General features: G+C 36.9%; 2 protein-coding genes across 5 annotated transcripts in view; one reads left to right on the top strand and one right to left on the bottom strand.

Annotated features, from left to right (window-relative positions):
* The window catches only part of LOC124636763 (histone-lysine N-methyltransferase ash1), a 41,938-nt gene extending 17,993 nt beyond the window's left edge, over window positions 1-23,945 (bottom strand). For 2 of the 4 annotated variants that reach the window (XM_047172896.1, XM_047172898.1), the window contains exons 1-4: window positions 23,611-23,719; window positions 23,152-23,235; window positions 22,780-22,847; window positions 21,934-22,497 (exon numbers count right to left, since the gene is read on the bottom strand). In XM_047172896.1, coding sequence (XP_047028852.1) covers window positions 21,934-22,497; window positions 22,780-22,845 — 630 coding nt within the window. In that variant the 5' untranslated portion in view covers window positions 22,846-22,847; window positions 23,152-23,235; window positions 23,611-23,719. The other 2 variants (XM_047172897.1, XM_047172899.1) reach the window with 2 other exon arrangements.
* A 1,134-nt stretch (window positions 23,946-25,079) lies between these two features.
* LOC124636952 (tRNA-uridine aminocarboxypropyltransferase 2) lies at window positions 25,080-26,375 on the top strand. The gene is made up of 2 exons (XM_047173245.1): window positions 25,080-25,435; window positions 25,650-26,375. Exons 1-2 carry the CDS (start codon window positions 25,344-25,346, stop codon window positions 26,320-26,322), a joined length of 765 nt encoding a protein of 254 aa, XP_047029201.1. The 5' UTR covers window positions 25,080-25,343; the 3' UTR covers window positions 26,323-26,375.
* The last annotated feature ends 305 nt before the right edge of the window (window positions 26,376-26,680 follow it).

Raw genomic sequence — 26,680 nt, 5'->3', positions numbered from 1 at the left:
AACATTTTGGTTTCTGTAGCAAAAATATACTAACCAAAGAAGACCAACAAGTGTTACCTTTGTTGAGTTTCTCAAACGAATTCTGACGTGGATTTGAATAGAATTTGTATCTTCACAAAGTTAAAGGTACTTAATATAACTGGCGTCAATATATTCTGGTTAAATATACAAATGTATTGTTACAGGTATGACGACGTGTGTGTTGTTTTACCATTAAGTTAATTCCTGAGGGTGCTAATCAATAAGGCGGAAGGGCGACCAACCCTCGACACTGGAAGGGGTTGAGCAAGTGTCGCGTGGCCGCCGGCCTTATCACGGCTAGCATATCAAATACAGCGGAAACTACCCAGTAGCGACCCTAAGTCCACCAGTCCGAGTAGACAACACAGCCAAGAATTAACCCTAAGTATTTATACGGACTTCAAACAAAAATAACATTATAAATTAACAACTGTTCATACATGTGAAAAATACTGTTACCTAACTACAACAGCTCATGCTCCTAATAGTGAGTCATGGTCATGTGGTTGATTAAAGACAATTAACAATAATTGTTTCAATATAAAACATATAGGTAGATAGTAATCGGTTCAGATAAACTCGCACTATCGCGTTAAGGCGAGGAAGTGGTCAACAATAATTCCATAACCGGCACGCGCATCTAAGGCGCCAAAAGGGGTCGGAGCGTCTGAGCGGGGCGAGGATAACAATACGCGCGCTAGCTTATAACTAAAAGTCGTAAGCGACAAAATGGTTTTGTAATTTTAATATTTAGAAATGATAATTTAATAAAAATTCCTACTACCATTTTAAAGAGTATGTATATACTCAACTACTAAAAAAGTTAAGAGGCTTAAATCGGTCCCGTTTGCCCATAATATGTGAATCTCTTTTTAAAAAGAGGTATGTTTGATATATTTTTCTCTGTTATAAAAGTTACCTAATCATGTTTCTACAACTAACAAAATAAGGCTTATATCATGAACTTTCAGGTAACCAAGTTGTATTTTGATCCGTTTTGTATTTACTGAGAAAAATTGACATCCTTGGCGCCAAAAATTCCAATTCGTCCTCTTAAGATCTATTTAAGATTGGGATCACACAAGTATTCAAATACGGATAAAAGCTTCGTAATGCTACCTATAAGTACATGTATTGGAGAGATATTGATCTGTTGACTTGCACGGAACTAAAACGTACAATAGCTGTACATAGACAAATATGAAAGCGCAGAACATTTGAATCGACAATGGGATAACAGTACCGATCTGAGACGGCGCCGACACCAATATCACATTAACGACCTCGTGATCTACGGAGATTTATATCTGACAGCCAACGCCAAACAAACGGACAATGTGGTACCACATTGTCCGTTTGTTTGGCGTTGGCTGTTTGGCGTCCATAATGTTTTGTATATTTACTATAATTGATTGAAAGTTTTATATATCTACAGATTTTCAAGCTTCATTTACAGATATTTTATAATACATAATAACTATTAAAGAATTCACATTAACATAACACTGTTCTTTTTTTTAGAATTTATCTCAAAACTTGATGTCAATACCATTTTTACAATAATATCAGCACACATTGCGAGATATGGTCGTCGACCCCTCGCCTAATGTCGAGAACAATACACGTGTAGCGCAAAATGGTTATATCACTTCGACCGTACCTCAAATTAAATCGACTATAATTTATTAGAGACATAAAAAAGAACTTCTTTGTCAAGTATTCCGTGATGAAGAATATTGCTACAATAGTAACAAGGAACTGTAAAGTGGCTTTACTCATACATATAAATTACCTAGTGTAATTGAAGGAGATCTGAAAACAATAAAAGTACAATAAAGTAATTGAGTGTCGTAAGTAAGCTGCGCCGACGAGACAAGGCTATCAATTGCAATGCTTTCGATTGAATATATTGCGATGATAAATAAAGAGTAACGAGACAGAACGAGGAAATGTTGCGGAACGTTGGCCGAGGAGGCCGTGAACTTGACTGTGACAGACTTTCGAGCGTCGCGCCTCCGCTGTCGATGTCAGATATGTCGCGGGGCGAGAGTAAACGCGATATTTCGATGAAATCAGCTTACTCATTGCCAATGGGAGGGAGAGAAGAATGTTACCAACAACCAGCAAATATGTAGGTAAGTTACATACAAATAATGGAAATGAGGGAAACAAAGCCGTCGACTTCTTAAAAATGCAAAGCTGAGAGTGATGTCATTGGCGATTTTTTTTAAATATTAATCAAATGACAATGCTGAATTGGTCATCTATCATGTTCATTTCGTTAATAGTGATTAAAGTCGATAGAATATTAGCATACCATGTCTTAACATGCCACAAAAAAAACTCATTTATAAAAAATGTCAACGCTAGATAGTGGCGCTTCACAATTTTTGGAAGAATGAGTTTTATTAGAATTTTTCAACTGAAAAAACTGCTGCTAAAAATGGAACAATTTCAGCAACTATAGTTCGGCCATTCAGAGAATGCGTTCCTGACACGTCGCGATTGAACTGACGACGTAACTTTGCAATGGCGTTGCAGTTACGATAAAAATATTTTTGCTGGTTGTTTACCGTTTTAACAATTGAGGAGCATTAAAACAACATTATTATATCAATAATCAATGAATGTAGTTACGTCGTCAGTTCAATCGCGACGTGTCAGGAACGCATTCTCTGAATGGCCGAACTATAACTACAACAAGAGCCAAGACAAACAAAAACGATAAAATTATTACTAGCGCGGACAAACTCCTGTTTATAGCTCGATTGTGCGGTTGATTTAAATTCCATTTCGTTACATTAGTACATATTTATGCAGTTGGCGACAAAGACTGGCGAGCTTGTCTAGTGTTTAGAGTTAGGGCCACTCTTATTTGCAGTTTGTCAGCGATGGTTTCATAACGTCCAACATTTCTCGCGGTGCCGGCGCGGCCGACTCGCCGGCGCGCCTCACGACCAAGCTGCTACGAACCAAAAAGACCAATCAAAGTCCCATTCGACAATTCATTTTCTCCCTTACATGCCACCGCAAAAAGATCTTAATCCTTCGTAGTAATCGCTCGTTACAGCATTTCTGCAAAGATTGATAGTGCGGTACGAGGCCGAACGCTCACGTAATTGGTAACGATTATTAAGAGAATTTATATTCGATAAGTTGACAGGTCGTGGCTCGAGTTAAATTCAATTTAAGCTGTGGTTGGATTTTACACGTGACATGTTTACGTACTCGTTTCGATTAAAACATATTACATAGATGGCTGGATGTATGGGGAGATAAATACTGACTACCGGAAATCTCGGCAGCCGTTATCTATACTGAAATAAATTATATTTAATAATGTAATATGTTTTTGATACCAAACAATAAAATGTATTTGAAGATAGGAACTTAAAGAGTTTCCAATACAAAGTTACCACCTATAATAAAACTTTTTAACTAAAACACGTATAGAACACAGTTAAGATATTTCAAGACCATAACGCCACCGAGGTGCGTATAATCATCTATTTACAAATACGGCTAGTGGTCCGCATTTGAGCATGTATCGACCACAGCGCTAATAGGCGTTTCGCACCCATTTATTTTCAGTTTTAGTTTTTGTCCTCACACTTGCTAGCACCTACACATTGTCGATAATCTAGGGCTGCTCTAAATGCCTAGGATTTCTTGAATACTGTCCTTGTTTTAAGATATTATGATAGAATAGTAAGTAGTACTGCTATATTGAGAGACGCCGCAAAACCTCGTCAGGAAAGCAAGTCATAATGACTAATAGATAAACATAACTAGTTTACGCAACAAGTTGAATTGAAATAGACTCCGCAACTCGCCTTACATGTAGTTAAAATATTAATTGGCAGCCCTGAACGCAGACGACTATCCGGTGGCGGTTGATTGTACTCATCAAGGATTTCTGCACTCAAGGACGATGGCGGCTAGACGATCGTGGCTGTCGAACGCCTCTTATTATTTCTCCTCAGACACATCTTGTTTTTGTCTTGACTCATTTATATTCATGATACGTATCGACGGTTATCTCTATAAATTAAAATATTTCCATTCGCCTCTGATGGAAATCTATCGAACGAAATACTTGAATATTCGTTAGACTACTACTGCTATAGATAGATCTTGTTAATCTTAGGCGTCGTTAGCAACTCAACAGACATACATTGTTTTGTATTTTGTGGTCGTACATATTTTATGAGCTTTGGAAAAAAATAGACCACGAAATAAAATTCATCATCTGACCGAACATCAAACTACTTAGTTAAAATACAAATCAAATATTTAATGCGTTAAGATCGCAGCAAAAAAGTTAAATCAACATCATACATAGAACGTCCACGTAATAACGTATGACGTAGCAGATGTAAAATCACTGTAATTAACGGCTGCTACTTCGATGCCATTAGCCACCTATTTGAGTTCGTATGATATCGAGTACAAACAAACGAGCACTTGTTGAGATATATCTCATTGCTCAGGGCAATTTATTTAAAGTAGTTTTTGCAAATCAACAAAAACTATTGACTACGTACTGTTCACGGGTTCAGTCACCTCAATATTTTCGAATGTGCGAACCTCATTGTCTGCTTCTATTTTTTGTGGCATATGGCTAGTTCACGGAAATAACAAGATGGGTATTTGTAAAAATATTGACTAGAACTTAGTTGTCTCTTAGACTTTGTTAAAGCTTGGCAAAGATTTGTTTATGAACATATCATCATGTGAACACTGCAGTTACATTTGACAAGTCAGTCGACGAGTCAAGGGTATATGCAAATACACATCACGTCAACAAAGCGCATTGCTCGCAGACCCAAAAAATAAAACGAGCATAACAGAAGGACAAAAGGACTACCAAACAAATCGTAAGTAAGGTTTGTATGTCCACGGATCCAACCAGATAAAACCATTTTTTGTTTATTATTTATTTTATCAGCAAACTATATCGACACAGTGTATAATTAAAATATTATTTTATCTTTATGCGCTTAATTTATTTACTCAGGATATGGACATGTGTGAGGTTTTAATTAAATGATCAGAAGTATTGTGTATAGAAAACCTTTTCATAAAATACAGATGAAGCCGTAAAAAATGGTATGCATCAGCTGCTCGTTATCCGTTACTAGGAGTTTACTCAGTTATTAGGTTAGTATGGTAGTCGTAGACTGTGCTACCAGTTTCTCATAAAAATACTGCATTTATTATTCCTTTGCATAGCTAATTAATTTGCATTAATTCTAAATGATTTTTCATGGGAAGAGGCTGTAAATCATTTCAAAGATTTGAAAATAGTACATAAGTAGTAATTGCACCTATCTTTACACTATACCTAAATTAAACAGAGTTTCCAGTTAGTTAGAAAAATAATTGGTATGCAAAAATAACCGACCATCCATCTTATACCTAATCGTCAGGAGATTCCTCAAAATATTAAATTAATTAGGTAAGGTTTTGACCAACCGGATAAGCGTTTTCGTAAAAAAACAAATGGTCTAATAAACTTCGGAATTGATAAATTCCCTGACAATACTGAAAACATTTACAATAACATATCGTATCAACGGTATACGTGTACATTTTACAAACAAGATGACGCTGACGTACCGGCGCGGTTAATGGATACGTCCTGGTAAACCAGCGTAAGTAAATAAGAGTAATTTGCAGTGCACTTGCATACGCCATATAATTCAACAAGGAACCCACGCGATATGTATAAAAATAAATACCACCACAATTACGACCACTTAAATGTGTACCGGATATCTCCAAGAATGATGAGTAAAGAAAATAATTGATTCGACCCAACAACCTTCTTTAGCATGACCGCACGGTGGCACCCCAAATGCACCCCAAATATTCAAAGTGTAATTAATCACGGTGGCGATGTTCGTAGTCATTTAAAATATTATGAAGGGACTTATATCAAATTAATTGATACTGAAAGTTTCCGCTCATTGAAATGAGCGACACGTTTCCAACTTTCATCAGTTAGCCAGGCGTCTGCACAGAAGCAATAATTTATAGGTGTCCATCTGCTGCTTACATTAAACGCGAATTTCGTGTTATTGAAACCCGGACACACACACGTAACGTAGGAGTTTTATTACGGCATTAGCTCCATCAGAACTTCCTAGCTATCCGTCTAAATTAATGGCTACACAAACATGAAGCTATACATCTAAGGCGAACATCTAAGGCGATTCTATGATAATGATATGACTTTAAAAACGTACGTTACGTGTGTTCAAATCACAATTTAACGCTTCTCTAATATTGTAGCCAATTAATCAATTTGGCTTCCTGAGGCTGATAAATCGTTAATCGATTCAGTGTAATCCATTATCTGTAGAACTTATCTATTACATGGTATCTTGTCAGTCAATGGCCTCATTTATAAAGGCAACGGTCAAGATTATAATAGGGTAATAAAAAGTCAAATTGATGTCAATGTTAATCGGGCTTTTAATTTTATTGAAATGGTATCATCATGTTGATAAAATTAGACGTTCTCAACATTATCGACTGAGAAAAAAAGTATTATTATATACCGACCACATGTGCCGTTTAGCGTGAAGGTCATTTACACGACTCACTGGATTTCTGACGGGACGCATCGAATAATGACATCATTATTTTTCAGAGATCGCTTGATTAAGTAGGTACCTACAGAGTTTAATATCGACACAGACATTTGCGTTGCATGGTGTGCCAAGTGAAGAAACCGCAAAATTAATTCAATGCGATGTGAACGCAACAGTTCATGACACAAAATCATGCAAGTACATGTATGGAGTACGTATTTATTAAGGGTATTATATTGCCTATTATTGTAGTATTAACTTATAAAGAAAAATAATGTCATTTAAACCTATTCTGAAGAAACGACGAAATTGTGTTCTGAAAATTGCATAAGGACTGTATCCATAAACCCTGTGCCACGACCTCATGACAAAGCTTATCCAATCTTGTCTTTTGATTATTCAATCCTAAATCGTAATGCTAAAATGATTACTTGCAGTAGCACATTCGGGAACATGTGTTGAACATCTGAAATGTATCGTTGACCTAGCGACCGGAATAAAGAGATTAATTTAATGGGGCTGGCAAATGTGTGCGGTCAGAAGCTATCAAATAAATCACGCTCCCGGGCGGGAACATTCCCGTGTCAGAGGTGGCGTTAGCAGCCAATCCAGGATCAAAATCTATTACAAACCTAAATAAAAACAATAACACAAACACTGATACGCCTGTTTGAATAAGATTTATTGGATCATTATTTAGTGCCGTCGTAAAGCAAGTCCAGAAAAATGTTACATCCAAGCGTGGGTTGTGTTGAGCTCAAGGCTTGACAGTGAATTAAGTAATTGAAACAATCAAAGTTTATTATGGATTCTAGCAAAGGATCCTCTAAATCCTCAGTAGAGGTCATATCATCTTTGGTTTATATAATCGCTAATAAAACAATGTACATTTTAGTCAGTCATCGACGACAGGCATTCGTGAGACGTGATGTCACTCATTCGCTTTGTCACGTCGGGCACACAAGTGCTTGGAGTCTGCGCCAAAATAAAAACATGATTGTGTTTGTGGGTTTATCGGATACTTCTAAATTAATGCAATAAAATGAGCAAAAGAATTAAGGAAGATCAAAACAGGAAAATTAAGTTCTGAGTAGGTCCTCATTCATAAACTGATTTTGCTGTATACCTACGTTACGAATTCAACGTTCCTACTAGGTATTTTTAGAATTTCCTTTTCGTAAAAATATAAGTGAGTAACTAACGAATTTTCACATTTTTTTCAAAAGGAGTCAATGCTGCGAAAAAATATTCTTTGATAAATCATTTAAATTGGCAAGGGTGTCAGAGAGAAACTTATCTTTGGTAGCCTGCTGGTGCTGGACTTCTTTCATTGTTACTATTCGTTCTACATATACATTTTTAAAGCCCTAATTGCATGCATTATAAAGCGCCAACTCAATTAACCGACATAACACAAGGATCGACGAATCAACTGAACTCACTAGTACTACACAGCGTACCGTGTCCAAATACAATTCCTCGGTGGGTTAGAGCGATTTTATTAATGGCGTATTGATAAAGTCCAATAAACAGCCAAGTTTATTGTTATGACCCACGTGGGTTTGTGGCTTTGTTTTAGTTTTTTTGTAGGATAATCCGAGGGTTGGGTCGTTCCAGACGGGCGCACATGACACAGCACGCGGTGCGAGCCGCGCCGGCGCCGATCCGCCCGTGACTCGGAATTAGGCGCACTATTACCATACCTGCAATCACAATCTACCGCCACGGATCCCGACCGCACTTAATTAACGCATACACATTTAGGGTGCGAAACGAACGGAAAACCTCATGTAATAATACCCCAACATTTAATAACATTCGTGCATTAGCCGAAGGCGTGTTTGTTATGCTTCAGTGTGCGATTCAGAGTCAAGAAGGCTGTTTTAATAAACTTTCATTATTATTTGACGCGTGTCGGACTATAAACCGAGACTAGGACGATGTTAATTCTCGTTTATGTAAAACACTACATTCCTATTTTACATGAGACTACCTACTCAATAACGGAACAGTGATAAGCTCCGCGAGGAAATCGTAATTACATTAAAGTTTATTGCGCTTCGGATTTGCAGAGCAAGTTTCTAATCCATGAGCTGATTTCATGTTACTTTAATTGGAGTTGAGATTAACGTAAATCCTGGATGGGAAGAGGCTTCAATTAAAATACCTATAAATTATTTTAATTATTATATCTAAAGTTATAATTTATAATTATTATCATATACAAACAAAGAGTGTACGTATTTTTACATTTTACCCAACAGCAGTTTATTTGCTACCCGAAGGCAGTGGCAGCATACTTGTCGATGACATGATAGCAGCCCGCGACTTCCTTATCCGTTATGCGATACAATCTGTTTAAGAACGACGTCTCATTTGAATAACTACCGACCTGCATTTATTACCTAAGAAAATAACTGACATCCTTGAAGAAAAAAAATAACCCCATAGGAAGACTCATTATAAACGCAGTGAGAATTTAATTAATGGATAATAAATATGAATTTTAAATAGGCAATGTTAAGTCGACAGCATAACTTTTATTTAATTCTTGATTAGAAAGTTCATAAAAGGGAATCAAGTCATGGAAATGTCGAGTCGTTAAAACAGTCGAGCCAGTGTGTATCGGTGGAGATACCGCCATTAATATCTGTGTAGCATTTACGTTGGAATTCTCTAGAAACTCTCCCGGGTTCCCGCGAGGTTCAGATCGTGACTGCGCGTCGCGTCGCCGCAATTTGCTTACCCATACAGTGCCAGTGTGCGCCGCTCTAATCATGTGTAAAATATTGCCGTGCCTCGTCACTGCAACACGGAATCAGGACGGCACGTCAAAAGTCACAGAAGTGCAAGATTAATTGAGTGCGATAGCTGCATCACGATTAAGGTCGACGACACGCCTTGCTTTAAGATTAACATACACACCACACAAAACTTTTATGATTTATTAAAGGTTCTGGGATCTCTCCTGATTTCATGCTATTGTATCTATAATATCCAAAGGATATTAGACACCTAGTAGCTGTACAGCCAGCCAAGGCATGTAAGAATATCGGCACATTTCTTTCCGAGTTTGATATTGTAAAGAATGAATTTTCTCCTGCACGATGCTGCAATTGCAAACCATATTAAATATGTATAAGAATAAAAATACGAGCCCGCATAAAACAACCGGCAAAGTAGCGTTCAAACAATTCCCATATAAGCGTAGAAAATCGGCAAGATCAAGTTGAACGCGTGACCTTAAGTCAAGTAACGAGACGGGTGTTAGTATGAAAGCCGGGATCGAAGGCTGAGGGCCCATTAGAACAATAGTAGCGCGCAAGAAGCGTGCGATCATAAAGTTACACCTACAATCAGCGCGAAGCCATAAGAATACCCGACCTGCCCTAACTTAGCGCCGCCAGTCTTCGGCGGCTTTCACTGAGTTCAGCTTTAACTTGACATTACACGAACATTTCATTATCAACTTGTGGACTTAACTTTGTTCGCACGACATTCTGGACAACAAGTTTATTGATTAGACGCATCTAAATAGAAATCACAAGAACTAACAATCTTATTGTTTCCTAATTACAATGAGAGCCCTTAATCACTTACATATTAAAAAAAACTTACCAATTTTATTTTGTATACAATAGTTCATAGGAAGGAGAAAATTAAAATGATTAACATGATAAAAAGAAGACAAATCATGCCACTACAGAAATAAGTCAACCTCAAAAATTTGCGACTCTCATCAAAAAGCGATAAGTACTAATTTTTAAAATTGAAAATAGCACAACAAATTCCTAAAGAATATTTGGCAAGGATCCCAAATTCTTTGAGAATTTTAACACGTGTACACAAACGAGAAGAAGGTTACACTGTTTAAGAGTTATGCTTTTGATTTAGCATTTTGATTTAGTAAACAACGCTACGCTTTCAGTGATGGGCATAATATGCACAGTAATATTATAATGAAGGATTTGATGATGTAGTTGTAATGAAGTCTTTGAATAAACTCGGAAGGCTGCATTTTAAAAAATGAGACTCAACCAAATTATCTACTACTTACCTAATTATTTTTTTATTTACGGAGAAGGATGATAAAGTATGTTGTTTGTCATTTGAAGTGAAGTTGTCAAGAACAATTCGCCCTCTACAATTTCGGTCTTGTCTAAATTCAAAAAACATTGTAAAACCTTACAATGGCTGAAAAATAAAAATTATTCAACAAGCATATGTTACCAAGACGGATTTGTACGTTCTGGACCTTTAACCTTTTGTTTACGACTCCTACTGTTGTACAAATGGAGTCATAAAGGTTCTTCGCAACGGCCCGTTTGTGGTGTGTAAAAAGGGTGTGGAGTAATGCTGTTGAGGCATTCCCACGCATACAGACCGACACACGCGGATACGCCGGTTCCGATCACCGCCCGCACTAATTGAGTAGACGATGCTATGCGCGACTACCAAGGACACATAACCGACCTATGTCGGTAACAAGATCATCTGGATTATTAGGAATCCGATATACTAGCACAGATTTTATTTGACGTTAAAATATAGCTTACAATTTATAATCTTAAGACGATCCGAACATATGAAACTTATTCACTCTTTTCATTTACTTCACACATTAGAAGAAAGGGCAACAAACTGAAAATAACAATGTTCAACCGCGTCCGATAAGTGAGTAAATATTTAAAGAAGTTGAACAAGCAACACTCATCTCAATGAAGAGATGACAAGGTGGGGTAACAAGCGTAACAGATGCTAGTTCCACGGTAATATGTTTACAGTTTCTTTAGTAAAAATAAACTTCGTGTAACACGTGTCAAGACAATGTTACAAAATGTTTAAAACGAAGACATTTTTAATACCCTCACGACAATGAAGCTCGTCGAAATTCAAAGCTCGTGAAAACGAAGAAATAGCCGTATGACATAAATAAAAACATCTCATTGTTTTCTTGATCATAAGTAACGAGACAGCGGCAATCGGCAAAATGTTGCGTGGGCGACGATTATCTGATGCTATCGATATCATTGCTCCCCTCCGACTCGATGTAATTGACTTGATGCTAAGCCAAAACAAAATTACCCAATGGAAACAAATTCATTGTATCTTTTTCTCCGTATTCGGTAAATACTTCGTGATTGAAAATGAACTTCGAAATTGTGTTGAAAACATTTCATCCATCGGTAACCATGAGAAATAAAAAGATTTCAGATATAAGCTCTTCGAAGTACACAACTACAAGTCTAGCATTAAATGCGGATAAATCTGAATAGTTAACCGCAATGAAAACCAAAGATAAACGCGAGACTCTTTAACAATACTTCCCTATTAGCTTGGAATAACTTAAAGCCAACAAAAACCGCAAAATAATGTATAAAATAAGACCTTGTCGTGGAAGTAAACAGTGGTCAATTACGGTGGTAGCGCCCGGCTCTATGGCGCGTTCAGAAACAATCGAAGCGGTGCGATGGGCGAGATACCAGCCGGTAATAACTCTAATGGCGAGATAAGACCGCCACTGCCGCGGATACATGCCGTACCGACCACACAAATGTATTCCAACGTTGTGCGTACGCAAAATTCAGATGTGGCATAATATTCACGGTGGGCTACTTTCCGGTTTGATCGATCGTTGGATTATAATTTCAAAGCCCTATTTGAACCTTTAACGTTCTCACAGACTGTTAGATTAATGCCAATGCAATTAAGTAAGTTTCTCAAAGCATTAAGCGACTTTAAGTACTATCCAGTTATAATAATTTCATCACAAGTAGTATTTCTGAGATGAGTATTGGTAATCAAGTGTGATTTCCTACGTCCGTGTGGTATCGCGCCGAGTCGCGCTGCGACCAGCGGGACCAGTTTACGCCGACAACCATGTAAACGATTTATTCCCGAGCCTCGTTTTGCATTACCCGATCGGAAGCCAGGGTTGGATCACCGTCACAAAGCTCCGTATTGCAGGTGCTTTTATTGCATAAATTACATTGGAATATATTCAATAATTATTATTATTAACTTCCCTTTGAATCTTACAACATTCAGTTGAGGATGACATATTTCTTGGGGATCGTGTGAATGTTTTGTGTCATATCAAAAGCATTGATCAAAGCTCACTTTCTATAAAGGTTTGACTTCATGGTCGCCGTCATGAGGTTGGCTACAAGACAGCCCTGCTGAAGCATGCAGTTGTCGCGGGGGCTTTATTAAACGACGATGCCATGGTAAGACGGCCGTTGGACCGGCTTATCCCGATTCTCAGTGCACCCTTCTCACTGTTCTCAATACGCAATGCTTGTTTAATACTTGTTTATTTATCTAATCGCATAGAAACAAGTTTTGTGCAATGACAGCTATTAATATCCTCTGTATATGTCGGCATATTTTTATTATTTTCTAACACATTTTATAAATGATATAACATGAATCAGAGATTTATTTATTATTCTATCACCCATTAAAATGATTATTCTTTAATTTTAATAGTTGTAAACTAAGAATATTATTAAGAAACAGATAGACAAGCAATAAGAGAAAGTATTCTCATGGCGACTTACAAAATCATAAACATCTCAGATGAACGGTCAGAAGAAACAGTGAAGAATGTTCTTATAAATATTTAATTGGCACATGAGGACGAGCCTGATTGAACGCGTTTATTATTAATACAACAGGCCCCTATGAGGGTCGGCGAATTATTTATAAAGAGGCCGATTGAATATGAGTATGCAGCGATGGTGCATATAATCGATGTGACCGAGCTCAGAGCAACACGTGACGTCTCACGAACGCAGCGGCCCAATCAACAATCCCTATTAATTCATCCATCATCGTATGATTTTTATTCCAGTTTGCTTACGACATACATGTTCGCATTACTAATTAAGTTCTCAAAACAATAGCAAAAAACCAATAACATCATTACTGTCCTTGAATTTACCATAAAAATTCAAGGTGTTGTGTCTACGTCAAGTCGTAATAAAATGTTTAAGTATAAACAGAAATATTAAGTTTTTGTTCGATTAAATATTCTGTAACGAATCGATTAGATTCGAATACTTTTGTATTCGTTAATTCTAAATTTTAGGAATTTATCAGGAAAATTTCATTCCTATCCAATCAGTATACAGTGCGTTTGGCGGAAAGTGGAAATACAACGCGTTTGTCTACATAACTGCATGGAATAGACGGGATCCAACCGGTTCAAATAGCAATTCCAGCAAATCAATGCCTCGTATAATGAGATCGAGTATAGCAAGCGACTGTTGGTCGTTAACTGTGGTATCTGCGCATCGATTAAGAACCAACCAAACTCACTTCACATGCCATTGCGCACTTTTTGCGGATATCACCAAAAGCCGGTGGTTGCGCGGCGACAAAGGTGTCCAACCGGTTTGCGTTACCGCCGCCTCCCGCCTTCGTCATAAGCGCGTCTGCAAATTCAACACTCGTCAAATACCGCAAAATGCAGTACTACCGCTATGTCGTTGCGGCATTAATGCAACCATCCTTTGACGAAATGTCGCCAATATAATCTGTCGGCCTAATCATATTTGCGCTCGTGTTGTCATCATTTGTACAGTTGCATTATAAAACAAACTCAATTTGTTTATAATTAACTGTGATAAGATTAAATGATATTATCTTAGATGACATTCAGGGGTTAATTATAATCTCGGGAAGAATCTTGAGTGAATCTGCGATAAGTTTTTGATTTTATTCGGAATTATGAAGTAAACACCAAAGCAGTCCTATAAATCCAAATGAGAAAATTACGTTTCAATTATCTAGATTCTCTTAATTGTATCAACATTAGATGGGTTTAATAGGTAGATAATTATGCAATAAACGTCGCAAGAAAATGCAAGCAATATACACTTGGACAAACTGCATTGAATCATCGCCTGCATTAGATGAAACTGTATACGTTGCGTAATCGGTCATTATAGCACATCGTTATAATAACGGAGGAATCGCTCCCAATGACAAACAACGACTCCATAGAACAAAAGAACATTGAAGTATGCATAATAGAGACTCAACATGTAGTGCCTGGTGTATAACGCAACGAGTTGCATACTCTACATCTATGGCCTGGCAATCCGAGGGCCCGCTTTGCAAAACTAGTTAGAAATTATTGAAAATCTGTGTTACATTACGCAGGTATTCGCCTAGACTGTTTATTTCGTAAATAAGACCAGTTTACCAATATTTGTTGATTTTCCTGTCAACAGTAATATGACCAGGTGCACAACGATCAAGGAAATATTATGTAAATTCTTCGATGGGTACCGTAATCTCGTTAAACCCATTAGATAGGTAAGATAAGATCAAGCAGGGCTTTAACGGCGAACGACATCAATCAGGATTGCCTCCACTGTGATATTAAACAGTTACTGCTTACATTTTGACATCATTTTCTACTCTGGCAGCATAATAAGCATAGGCCTATATTAGACGAATACTTACTCTAAAAGCTTGTAATAAATTAGTAAGTCGACCTTGGTCGCGGTCAGAAAGTTTTTATCGTGTTTCTTGTTTTTCTATCGGAGATCGTGTAAGATAGCCAAAGAATTTTATACTTATTAAATAACATCAGTATTATTTATTGGACATTTGCATATTCTTGCGAAATACCTATAAAATAAACAGGTTCTTGTGGGAAATTAATCAATGCTTTGGAATTGGAATCGTTATGTTTTGTTTTAGCTATCTAATTTAAAAGTATCATTTCGTGGGAAAAATATAACGATGAAAATACGGATAAGTGTATACTTAAATCAAATTATTTAGTTATAATGAGAATCTGTTAAGTATGTCTGATAAAAGCGGCCAATGATGTGAGTGCGGTCCATACCGTATTAAAGTACGCGAAGTGGTCACGCTCGGTCGATCACAATTTCACGGTCAAATAGACCGAGTTTGATTTGTCTATTACGTGGCACTTTATTGCTTCCATTTGAACAAACAAGTTCAACGAACAGAAGCCGAAATGACTGTTTAACTGTCGTGTTACTTTTAAATGATTATAAATATACTGGAAAGAATTTCGCCAAAATCCGTTGTGATGTTACGCTACTTTATCACCTTTAAATTATTTTAACAGTATGTTGTGTATGAGCGTTCTACTATATTTTGAGTGTAATAAAAACCTGCAAGATTTTGAATTTTTAGTAGATAATGCGTTTAACAATCTGCTATTTTGATTCAACCTAACATTTTAAGCAATTAGTATCTAACGTGTTAACAAATAAATGATCATAATTTGACAAGTTCTAACATTAGTTGATACTTCTTCGCCATTATTCATATCAGTTTTTTGCGTTTAAAGAAGAAAAAACTACTCAATTACAAATTGTCTATCAGCCATGACGCTAACTAGGTCTTGTGCATGTATAATGCTAACATGTGAATTACAAGAGGCGTTAATAGGCGACTAGAGCCGTGAGTCACACGTGTGTTGTGTTATTATCGATGCGCTCTAGTGCTTATGCATGGGCGCGTTTGCTAGAGGGGTAGAGCACCTGGCAATCATGTTGGTCGTGGTAGGAGCTGACGAGCTGGCTGACGTACTCCCAGACCTCGCCGGGCGCCGTCCACGCCGATGTCGCGTTAGCCACGTGCCGCATCATGCCCGCATTACGCGCCACCTCCTAATCTTGCGTACCAATGTACTAATCCAATGTTTTGTAAGCACTTTACTGGCACGAACACTGTCCGTAACGCACTAGTTAGTGTTACGCGGCCGGTTAGTTCTCGCCGCTCACGTCCACTAGCGTTGACGAGCTATTTATATTGTTTTATCCTCAATCACGCGCAACTAGGTCGCGATCTACATCACACACGCTGAAACAGATTTACGTCGGTACGAGCCTTAGCACACCTTATTGTAAACAATTACCCATAATAAAATTCTTGCTTGTTCTTGGGATTAAAATCGATACCTCACGCAGTTTATTTTCCAGATAAACCTACGACATTGTTAGGGATGAATTATTTTTTCCGTCTCAGAACCAGATCCTGGTTTACGTCGACGATCAGATAGATTTATGAATGCATTTTAAGGGCACCCCTATTTTGATTGGTATCACTTAACAAAAGGCAATTTATGGTTGCTAAGTAAAATAAAAAGGCAGTGCTTAATTAGCTGTAACCACTTTCATAAAGCCAGTTTATAATAATAGCATTTATGGTCCAAAAATCACAAATGCACCGATATGATTAGTGCAGCGATGCGCGCAATCACGGAACGAATTGAGCGGCGACGCGCGAGCCGGTGATAACGCGTGACCTTGAGCTGCGCTAAACGTTTGATAAGGGAAATTCGGCGACCGCCCCCGCGCCTCTCGCGACCGCTTATCGCACGCTGTGTTTGTTTTGCATGAAATTAGTGTCGCGGTCCACATTATAATACGGTGACATGATCACGAATTAACGAACTGTTGCTTAGTGATAACGAATTTTAAAGATGATTTTTAGCTACAGGATTATTTAACTTTACATTAAATTGATATTTGAGTGTATACATTTTTATTATGCTACCAAAATTATGATCAGAGATTTTCTAAGTAAACATAGGATAAAAACATTTTAGCCTAGCCGAGATTTTAATTTTTTCTACTTGTGAATAAACAAATTAAAACGTATGTAACTTTTATTTATATCGTCCTTATAATCTTTTCAAATTCGAAATTTTAATCCCAAGAACAGCGAAGATTTTTGCCAAACCACACAACACAAACACTTAATTCTTGTAGACACTAAGTTTTATAATTACAATATTTATTTTATGAGCGTTGGTTTCACACTAAAACACATGATCACATCAGCCAATCAATCGGAGACGACATCGCGCGTGTGTACACATGTGACGTTTGTGTGCGGCGTCGCGCGTACGAAGCACCGCGTACGCAAGAGGTCGGAACGCGCGCGCGCGTCTCGCCGCGATCCAGCTAATGACCGGCGTGGCGCGTATTCGCGACCCCCACTCCGCCACCGTACGCGCTATCAAACCAGTTTACGTGAAAAATTTTAATTCCTCAGCGCGGGTGACGACCGGTCGCGCTTTCCTCGCACGGCGCGGCCTCCCCCAGCCACGAGGAAAAAGCGCAGCGCCCCCGGGGGCGAGCCGGAAGTGCACCGCGGCCGGCACGCGAGCCAAGCGCACCCACCGCCTTAATTAAATGCTGCACGCTGCACACCTACCCCTTCGTAGCGTCACTGCCCCTATGCACCAGCTACCATTTCTATTACTATCACAACTTACTTTTTTATTTACACTAGCAATCAAAGAAACATCAGAACTTTTCATATCTTGAACATTTATGAAATCAAAACGATATAAAGGTACGCCTCTGTGTTAACTATCAATCGTGAGAAAAGCGATAATGTTCAGCAATTATTATTTTAGAAATGAATTCGGTCACGAGTGAATACCCGCTGTTCAGGCTCGGTATTATGATGTGAACATCGATCTAGATAGTTTCACGCATCCACTACATCACAATGATTCACGCTGCAATGTATCACTTGAAAAACTATGCATTCTTTTATTTTCCGCCCGCTAAATATGTTTTTACGTCGACAACAACGACGAATTAAAATCAATCAAGTCAGGTATTTGAATTCTAGGCAGAAAAACTCTCTAAATGGTTTTGAAGTGCAGAACGTTACTGGACGATTGCCAAGAAAAATTTTACTTGTATGAATGCAGTAGTGCTTTTTATTATTCATACTACGAATGCTCAAAATAAATACTTGATTATTTTCGTATGAAAAGATTCTAACAGTCAGCTCTTCAACAAAAATAACTTCAAACACTTATCGAGGCAACAGATTTAAATGCACCTATACAGGCAGTAAAAAACAATGACATTCAAATAAATATCGTGTTACATAAATAACCAACACGATCATGTAATGCTGAAAAACGCAATTCACAAGTCACGATGTAGAACTATTACAATAACTTTATCTGAAGCAGACGAAATTATTAATTTCTTACATACATACATAATTCAACATGGCTATTAAAATACAAGAAAGAATAAGATCTCATGACACATCTGTGTCGGCAAAGTATGTTTAAAGGGGGGAATTATTGCTCAAGCCACTGGTACCTTCTCATACACAGAATGTGCTCATGTGGTAAACAAGAATAATAAAACGTTAAGAAAAACTGCCCCAGATTAAGGCGCCACAAAGGGTTCTTTTATATTTCAATAGTAATTCATCCATACATTAAAAGCTCCCCTAAGAATTAAAACTTTTTAGGACCCTACTACGACGACACGCAAACAAGTTAAACAGTTGCCAACACATTTTTCATTTTATTAACTGTTTAAATAATATAATAATACTTATAACCATTTTTGGTCCGTCCTTTTGTGTAACGTAATTGTGCGTTATAATTATGAATCCCTTATTTTCTTTCTTTGGAGAGTGAAAGCAAGCAGATAAATGTTGAGAAAAGCCATCAAATCAAAGTACCTTCATATGAAAAAAAAACAAAGCAGTGGTTCGTGTGTCTCTTCATTAGAAAAGACACTATGTATAAAGCCGTATATGCCATTGCCGGCGGAAAAGGGGATCATTATTTCATAGACAAGCCAAGTGGCGAAATTAATAAACTCAATAAGACGTCACTATCCCAAACGACCAGGTTACCCCTCAGCCAAGTAGTTATTATGCCCACAAAGGAGGGTGAACAATCTGTTTAATCCGATTATCATGAATTATGCAGAATACCTTATACAGAATACACGACAATCTAAATTGGTTTGGCGTATTCAAAACAACACAAAAACCATTTCAAGCTTGCTCTTTTTTGTTGCAAAAGTGTTGTCATGACGAGGAAAAACACAGCTTTTTACAGTTCACAAAAACTAGCGTCTATAAATAAAAGCCTTATGTTCTTTTTCAGACCAATGCGTTATTTAAGTTTATATTAAGAATGTTATAGGAACGGACTGTATTACCGTGAAATTATTTACATGATTACGGTTTTTAGAAGACTGAAGTTAACATACCCACAATAAAAAATAATTGCGCAATTCTTAACGATTATTATAACAATCCCTTAATGCCAATGTTTTTGAGCCTGCTGGAAGGAATAAGAATAGATAACCGCCAAAGGGTTAATTGACAGCAGAGCATTTGGAAAACAATGTCTGTAATCGGAACGAGCCGTGAAATTTTCGCGAGCTGACTCCAAATATCCAATCAATATTTGTTCATATAGGATATTCTTTTACGTTTCTCAGTAGATGAATTTATGCTGGAATTCTGATGCCTGTGTGCATATTAGTTGACTTAGCAGGCCTGAAGAGAACTAAAAATGAATCCAAAGTAACATTCCCATTTAGAATTTTTTGCCTTCTCGTAATGGATAGATGTTTTCCTAACTGTAACTAAAACAGGTAACGAAGCACCCACAGGGCTCTCTCAAGGAACGATTTTAGGACCTTTACATTAAAGGCCCTAAATTAATATTTTCCGAATGATATTAGGTGTATACTAGCTACCACCCTAGAGTCTAGAGAACTACTTATATAGCTGGCTATGATACTGCCAAGAATCATCAAGATCCATTTTGTAGTTTTAATAGGTACATCCACATTAAATCTTGAAGGAAATATTATTCATTTCTTATCTCAAGCTTCCTTTTTTTCTACAGCCAATTAATTGATTTATTTATAGAAAGACTCAACAATCACAATAAAAACAAATTATGTTGAGGAAATTTGTCGGATCTTTTTTCTTCTGGCTAAATGCGGACTTTGCTGGTATCAATTTCACAAAAATAAGGAAAAGTAATTTGTTTATTTTGGTCAACTAATCTTTTGTTTAACCCCAGGCTGTTTCCCCAAATTAGATTAACAATGTGTACATGTTACTCTAAGTAATATTATTACCGTTTGTTACATTTCCACTATAAAAGGGATTATTAAATATGGCAATAAAATATGTTTTTTCATCCTATTGTGCAAAGATAGGTTCCGCAGGACGCAATTCAAACTTCGGCATGTAGTTATTTTCATCTGCTAGCTGCAAGCTTAACATGACAGATTTTTGTGTAAGCAAGCAAGGGCAAACCCATAATATTGACTTTATGTATAAAGCATGCAACTATATTACTACCCAAAAATCTACTCCTTTATTTTTCAAAATATCAGTAGTTTGGATTTTAGACAAAATGGGTTGAGCTGCATCGGGTTTCAGTACAGAGTGCCAAAGAGTTCTATGCAAAACAGACCTCTATTCCACAATACAGCTATTAGCTTTTAGCTATCTCTACATTTACCTACACATGTAAAAAATCTGCTTAGGTTCTGGATAGGATAGACAGGACCAACATTGTCCTAGGCATTGTATTTATATCACAACGAGGACAGCCAATCAATCTAGCCGAGGTCACTGGACAGAAGCTGCAGCAGTGCTGAAGACCAGACAAAGTGGTGAAACTGGGTGAATATAGCCATAAAATCTGCATCTTGCAGGGTCCCATAGGAACATTTTCGATGATAAAAAACAGCCCCACACCCAGGGATAGTTGTGGTCGCCCAGTAAAGAAATAACCTCTCAATTATGGGTTTGATTCCAGGTCAGGCAAGTATCAATGCAAATTTTATTTTCTAAGTATGTGTGTACTTTCCAAGTATATCTTGGACACCAATGACTATGTTTAGTATGACATGTTAAACTGTGGGTCCCGGCTGTCATTAAGAAATAAGGATCTTTATTTGTATGAAACATTGAACAACCTTGGCAGTTGTTATGGGTAATCAGAAGCCAGTAAGTCCAGAAAACTAGGTTGAGGATGTCATATAGGCAAGTACTCAGCTGCCTCCGGTTAGACTGGAAGCCAACCCCAATATAGTTGGGAAAAAGGCTCGAAGATGATCCAGGTATAGTGCAACTTCCCAGATGAGTTATTTATCATACTAATATTATAAAGAGAAAAACTGTTTGTTTGTTTGGTTGTAATGGACAAATTCAAAAACTACTGGACCAATTTTAAATATTCTTTCACCATTAAAAAGCTATATTATCTGAGAGTAACATAGGCTATATTTTATCCCGGTGCGGGCAGTAGCTCCCACGGGACGCGTGTGAAACCGTGGGAAAACAGCTAGTTTATCATATCACACCTATGTGGATTTCTTATGTTCTTGTATACTTCACACCTCATGTCACTCTTATAGACAAAACATCCCAGCAGTGACTGGTTACCAAATGCGTGTTTAGTCTATATTCTCAATAACAATTATTATCAATGTTTATGAGCCAAGCTACTTAGGTATACTAAACTTACCTTTGTTCTGGGTCGCCCTCTTCCTCTCTTCAATGGAGCATCATGTGTAGATTCATCACTTTTAGTCTTTTTAACACTAACGTTGGTCTTTGATGCACATTGTTTCTCCTTGTTATTAAGTTTTGCTGCACTTTCCTTGATCTCACATGGTTTCCTGCCATCTTCACTGTCAGCTTTTGCATTGGTGTTTTTAACTTTAGTAGGTGTTTTTGCCGAGCATTTAGATGGTAATGATTTTGAAACGGCTTTTAGCGGCAGATCATCATCACTTGAAGAATCCGATGAACACTTACTACATGATTCTGAGCTAGAAGTGGTATCAGAGAGCTGGGATTTTTTCTTCACTGGTGTTCTATCTTTACTCTGACCTTTATTGGTCAATTTCTTTTTTACTGATGGTTTATTGGTCCTTTTTGGTGATACTTTCCTCTGTGGTATGGCAGCAATCTTCAGTTTTAAGCCAGTATCACAGGATGTAACTGAGAAGTGTGCCTTTCGGGAAGCACTTTGCTTAGAATCAGAACACTCCCACTCACTTCTTGATGAATCGCTGGTGCTACTGTTCTGTAACACAAAATAAATCTATGATAATACTTATCAACAATATCTACATCAATGACTAACTAAATTGACAATAAACAGTAATATAAAGGAACGGCAGCCAGAGGCAACCAATAAAAAATGAGTGTATCTTTGAATATGCAGATGGACTTGAGAAAATTCTGACACTAGGGCTTGTTTGGTGATTATATCTGCAGCTCACTTGATAACAACGAAGAAGACAACCAACAAACAAGTTTAGGAGCTAATTTATTGCTTTATTATATAGTAATGAAAGATACAAACCTCAGAATCACTATTTGAGTCCGAATCACCACTTGAATCATGAGTTTTTGGCAACTCTGTGCCCATTTCTGAAATACATGAAAATAGTATCAGAACACAATCGTTTTACTACTCAGATAAAAAAAGATTACTTCACTTAGATCTTTATGTAACCATGAACTTGAAAACCAACAAAAACATTGCAATACAGAGATATGAAAAGTGATTTGATTGATAGGACTATGTATTACATCGACAATTTGATCGTTACAACGTATTGTGACGAATTTTAGGACATACATACGGAAATTCACTGTTATTATTTTAATATCGAGTAAAACAACAAGTATAATGACGCCTCAGAGCTGGGTCCAAATGGTTGTGGGTACTTACTTCAAGGTTGGTCAAGATGTTTCCAAATACAACAGTGTGATTGTCTTCATTTCAGTCGCAAAGTGCCCATATTATTATAATAATCTGAAATAAAACACCGAAATCAAACAATGTGGAAGTCCTGGACCGTTTTTTGGCGAAATATCTAATTTCCACTCCACATAATTTGTAGAAATGACAGATCTGACGACACTCGTAAGACCAGTTTATTCACGATGAAACTCAGTTACGTCGCACAACGTTTTCTAGAAATGTTTGTAAAATTATAACATGTTACATAAAAACAGACTTATTTTAGTGAGATATAATCATAATAGGCGAGCATAACGGTCTTTTAGGACATTGGCGCCAAATAAGTGCATACGTTTACATTATTGGATAAATAAAAAACCTAGTGATGATAGGTTACACTATATTGTTTCAAATAAAGAGTCATAATAAACTAATTGACATACTAACCACATCAGAAAACTTAGTAATACAAATAATACACGGCAAAACGATGAAATTACTTTACACTAGCATAACACTCGGCCTCCATGTTTACAAATCACATTCGTATAAAAATGTACATACCTACGTAACTCAAGAGAAAGTCAGTGAATTTTGCATCTTATTCTTTTGCTCATATGAAAGTTACGTATGAAAGAATGAGACTTATTACCATTATAGCTAAAAATGCGGCGCAAAATGGCGTCGAATAATATCAAGAAATGCTTTCATTAATATATTAAACGAGCTTACAACTGTAAACAGGGGATAACATTTCTTTCAATAACTACCTAAGCTTTCCACCGCTATAACAATGTTTTGTATTTACTGAAATTGATAAATAAAAGCTAATTTGAATTCTACATACGAATGTGGAAATAATTATTGACGGCAGCGCCATCTCTTATCTTCAAAAAAGTTTTGATTTCAATTTACTTTTTTCAGGGAGTTATAGTATGGCTATGAAAGCTTATTTTTTGGTTTTAGCCTCATGGTGTTCGTAATAATTTTACACGTAACTTCATACTTAATTTATAGAATGCATTTTTAATAGTTACCTATTTTTTTACCACACTGAATTTGATATTATTTAACCAGATTTCCTTGTAATTAACGTGAATCCTAAAGACATGCAAAATCTAAGACCAAATAATATATATATTTATCACCACCCAGCCCACAAAAAGTTTATAAGAAATTAGTGTCTATCATATTAGTCCTTGTCAAAACTAGCAAAAACCAAAAACGTATGTGGACCATAATGGCTGATTTACATTGAGTCAGTAACTGACGTCAGTCCACTGACAAGTCAGTGCTGACCCGGCACTGCCATCGTGTAAATTGATTTGAAGTCAGTACAGTACTACTGACGAAGCACTGACACTACACTGACTTCGTGTAAATAGCACGCGTCAGTTTTCGGCGCCTACACTGACGTCAGTTACTGACTCAATGTAAATCAGCCTTAATGGCTGATTTACATTGAGTCAGTAACTGACGTCAGTCCACTGACAAGTCAGTGCTGACCCGGCACTGCCATCGTGTAAATTGATTTGAAGTCAGTACAGTACTACTGACGAAACACTGACACTACACTGACTTCGTGTAAATAGCACGCGTCAGTTTTCGGCGCCTACACTGACGTCAGTTACTGACTCAATGTAAATCAGCCTTAACAGATTGAGTCGTAGAATGAGAAAAGTGACTCTATGTTGTATTGAAACAAAACACAGATTTGGTAAAGGAAGTTTCAACCATATTTTAAGTATGTTCATGAAACTTACTCCACGAATTCGACACGATTTCAGTTGAACTAAAAATAGGTCACACATTTTGAATAACTGGTATGATATCCTGTTTCAAATGTGGTTTCACCTTTAACCGCTTCCGGAGTCATCTTGACAATGACATGACAACATTAAAGTGAAGCTGTCATTGTCATCAGCTGTCCAGCTGTGTCAATATGGGACGGGGCTGGTTGGTGTAATGAATGGAAAGAGATTTTTATTTGAATTTATCAATTACTTGAATTAGTAATCGATATAGAACATAATGAGAAGTGAAGCTTTCCATTTAAAGAACGCCTTCCTTCTTAATTAATAATTAATCTAACGTATTTGTAAGATAAGTGATAGATGATAAAACATATTATTGAGTTTGTTTGTGTTCTTTAGACAAATTTTCAACATATTGTAGTGAAGATGGAAGAGCTAGGAGAGCTGGATGTCTGGGATGATCTGTCTAATATTCCCGCAGATCCTCCCGTCATGCGCAAACTTTGTGAAGATTGCAAGTAAGTAAACAAAACATTATATAATGGTATATAGTTATAATTGCCTATTTTATGTTAACTAAATGTTTGTCCTGTTCATTACTGATAAAGCAATCTCCAAAATGAGAGATTGAAAAAAGAAAATTTCTAATATTACACAACATTCACAAGTCAACAAACAGATTTTTTTAAACTATAGAAGATCTTATTAATAACAAATGTCATTCATTTTCAGGAGACCAGCAGTTGTTTGCTGGTGTTCAGCATTACCACCTGAAAAGCTGAATCCTCGCAGCACTGTCATTCTCCTACAACACCCAGCAGAAGAAAAGAGATGTCTCCGAACTGCTCCAATGTTACAACTAGGTCTAGCCGCTAACAAGTGCCTTATATTTAAAGGAAAAAAGTTTCCACAACCCAGACATGAAAACTTGGAAACATTACTTAAGCAACCAAACACACTTCTACTTTATCCAAGCAAAACTGCCATAGATATAAGAGACCTGGAAAATGACACTGATTGTTACAACCTTGTGTTAATAGATGGTACTTGGCCTCAGGCTAAAGCAATATATGCATCCTGTCCTATTCTACATAATTTGAAACAAGTTAAATTGATGACAAGCAATACGAGTAGTTATATTATTAGGACACAGCCTACAGAAGGATGTTTAAGCACCCTTGAGACAGCCGCAGAAGCCCTATCACAACTAGAAAAGGATCCAATTTACACAGAGTTATTATTGCAACCATTGCACGCTTTATGCAAATATCAGTTAGAAAATGGAGCAGTAACTCATCAGTCTAAAGAGTTTCTTATCAAAACAAAAACTTACCCAAAATTGATTGGTAAGAGATTATCAAAATTGTTAAGATCTACAAATGAAGAAATAACTGAACAAGCATGACTTAATATATTTTTAATAAAAGTATTTGGTTTAATAAAGCCAATAATTACCTATCTCGTTTTTCATTATTAGATTTTTTATTTTTATCCTGCATATAGTGCATAACATCTCTATCATATAAGAATTTATTTAATATTCCTCCCATCCTACTGCTTATCCACCTATCTTTTCATTGTTTGCAAGCCAGCTGTTTTCCGAGCTTTACCAGCGCCCCGGATTAACTTCTTAACGTAATGGCCTGTGTTTACGCCTGCGTTAAACTACTCTGGGGTATAGTCAAACTTTCCAACAGTGAAAGAATTTTGCAATTCGATTCAGCAGTTTCAACAAATCAAGAAAAAAAAACCCTCTTTATTTT

The sequence above is a fragment of the Helicoverpa zea genome, chromosome 15 (genome assembly GCF_022581195.2).
Source record: "Helicoverpa zea isolate HzStark_Cry1AcR chromosome 15, ilHelZeax1.1, whole genome shotgun sequence".
In the NCBI taxonomy this organism is placed as follows: Eukaryota; Metazoa; Arthropoda; class Insecta; order Lepidoptera; family Noctuidae; genus Helicoverpa; species Helicoverpa zea.
Note: the sequence above shows the minus strand (reverse complement) of the source record. Positions and strands in the feature narration are given on the sequence as shown.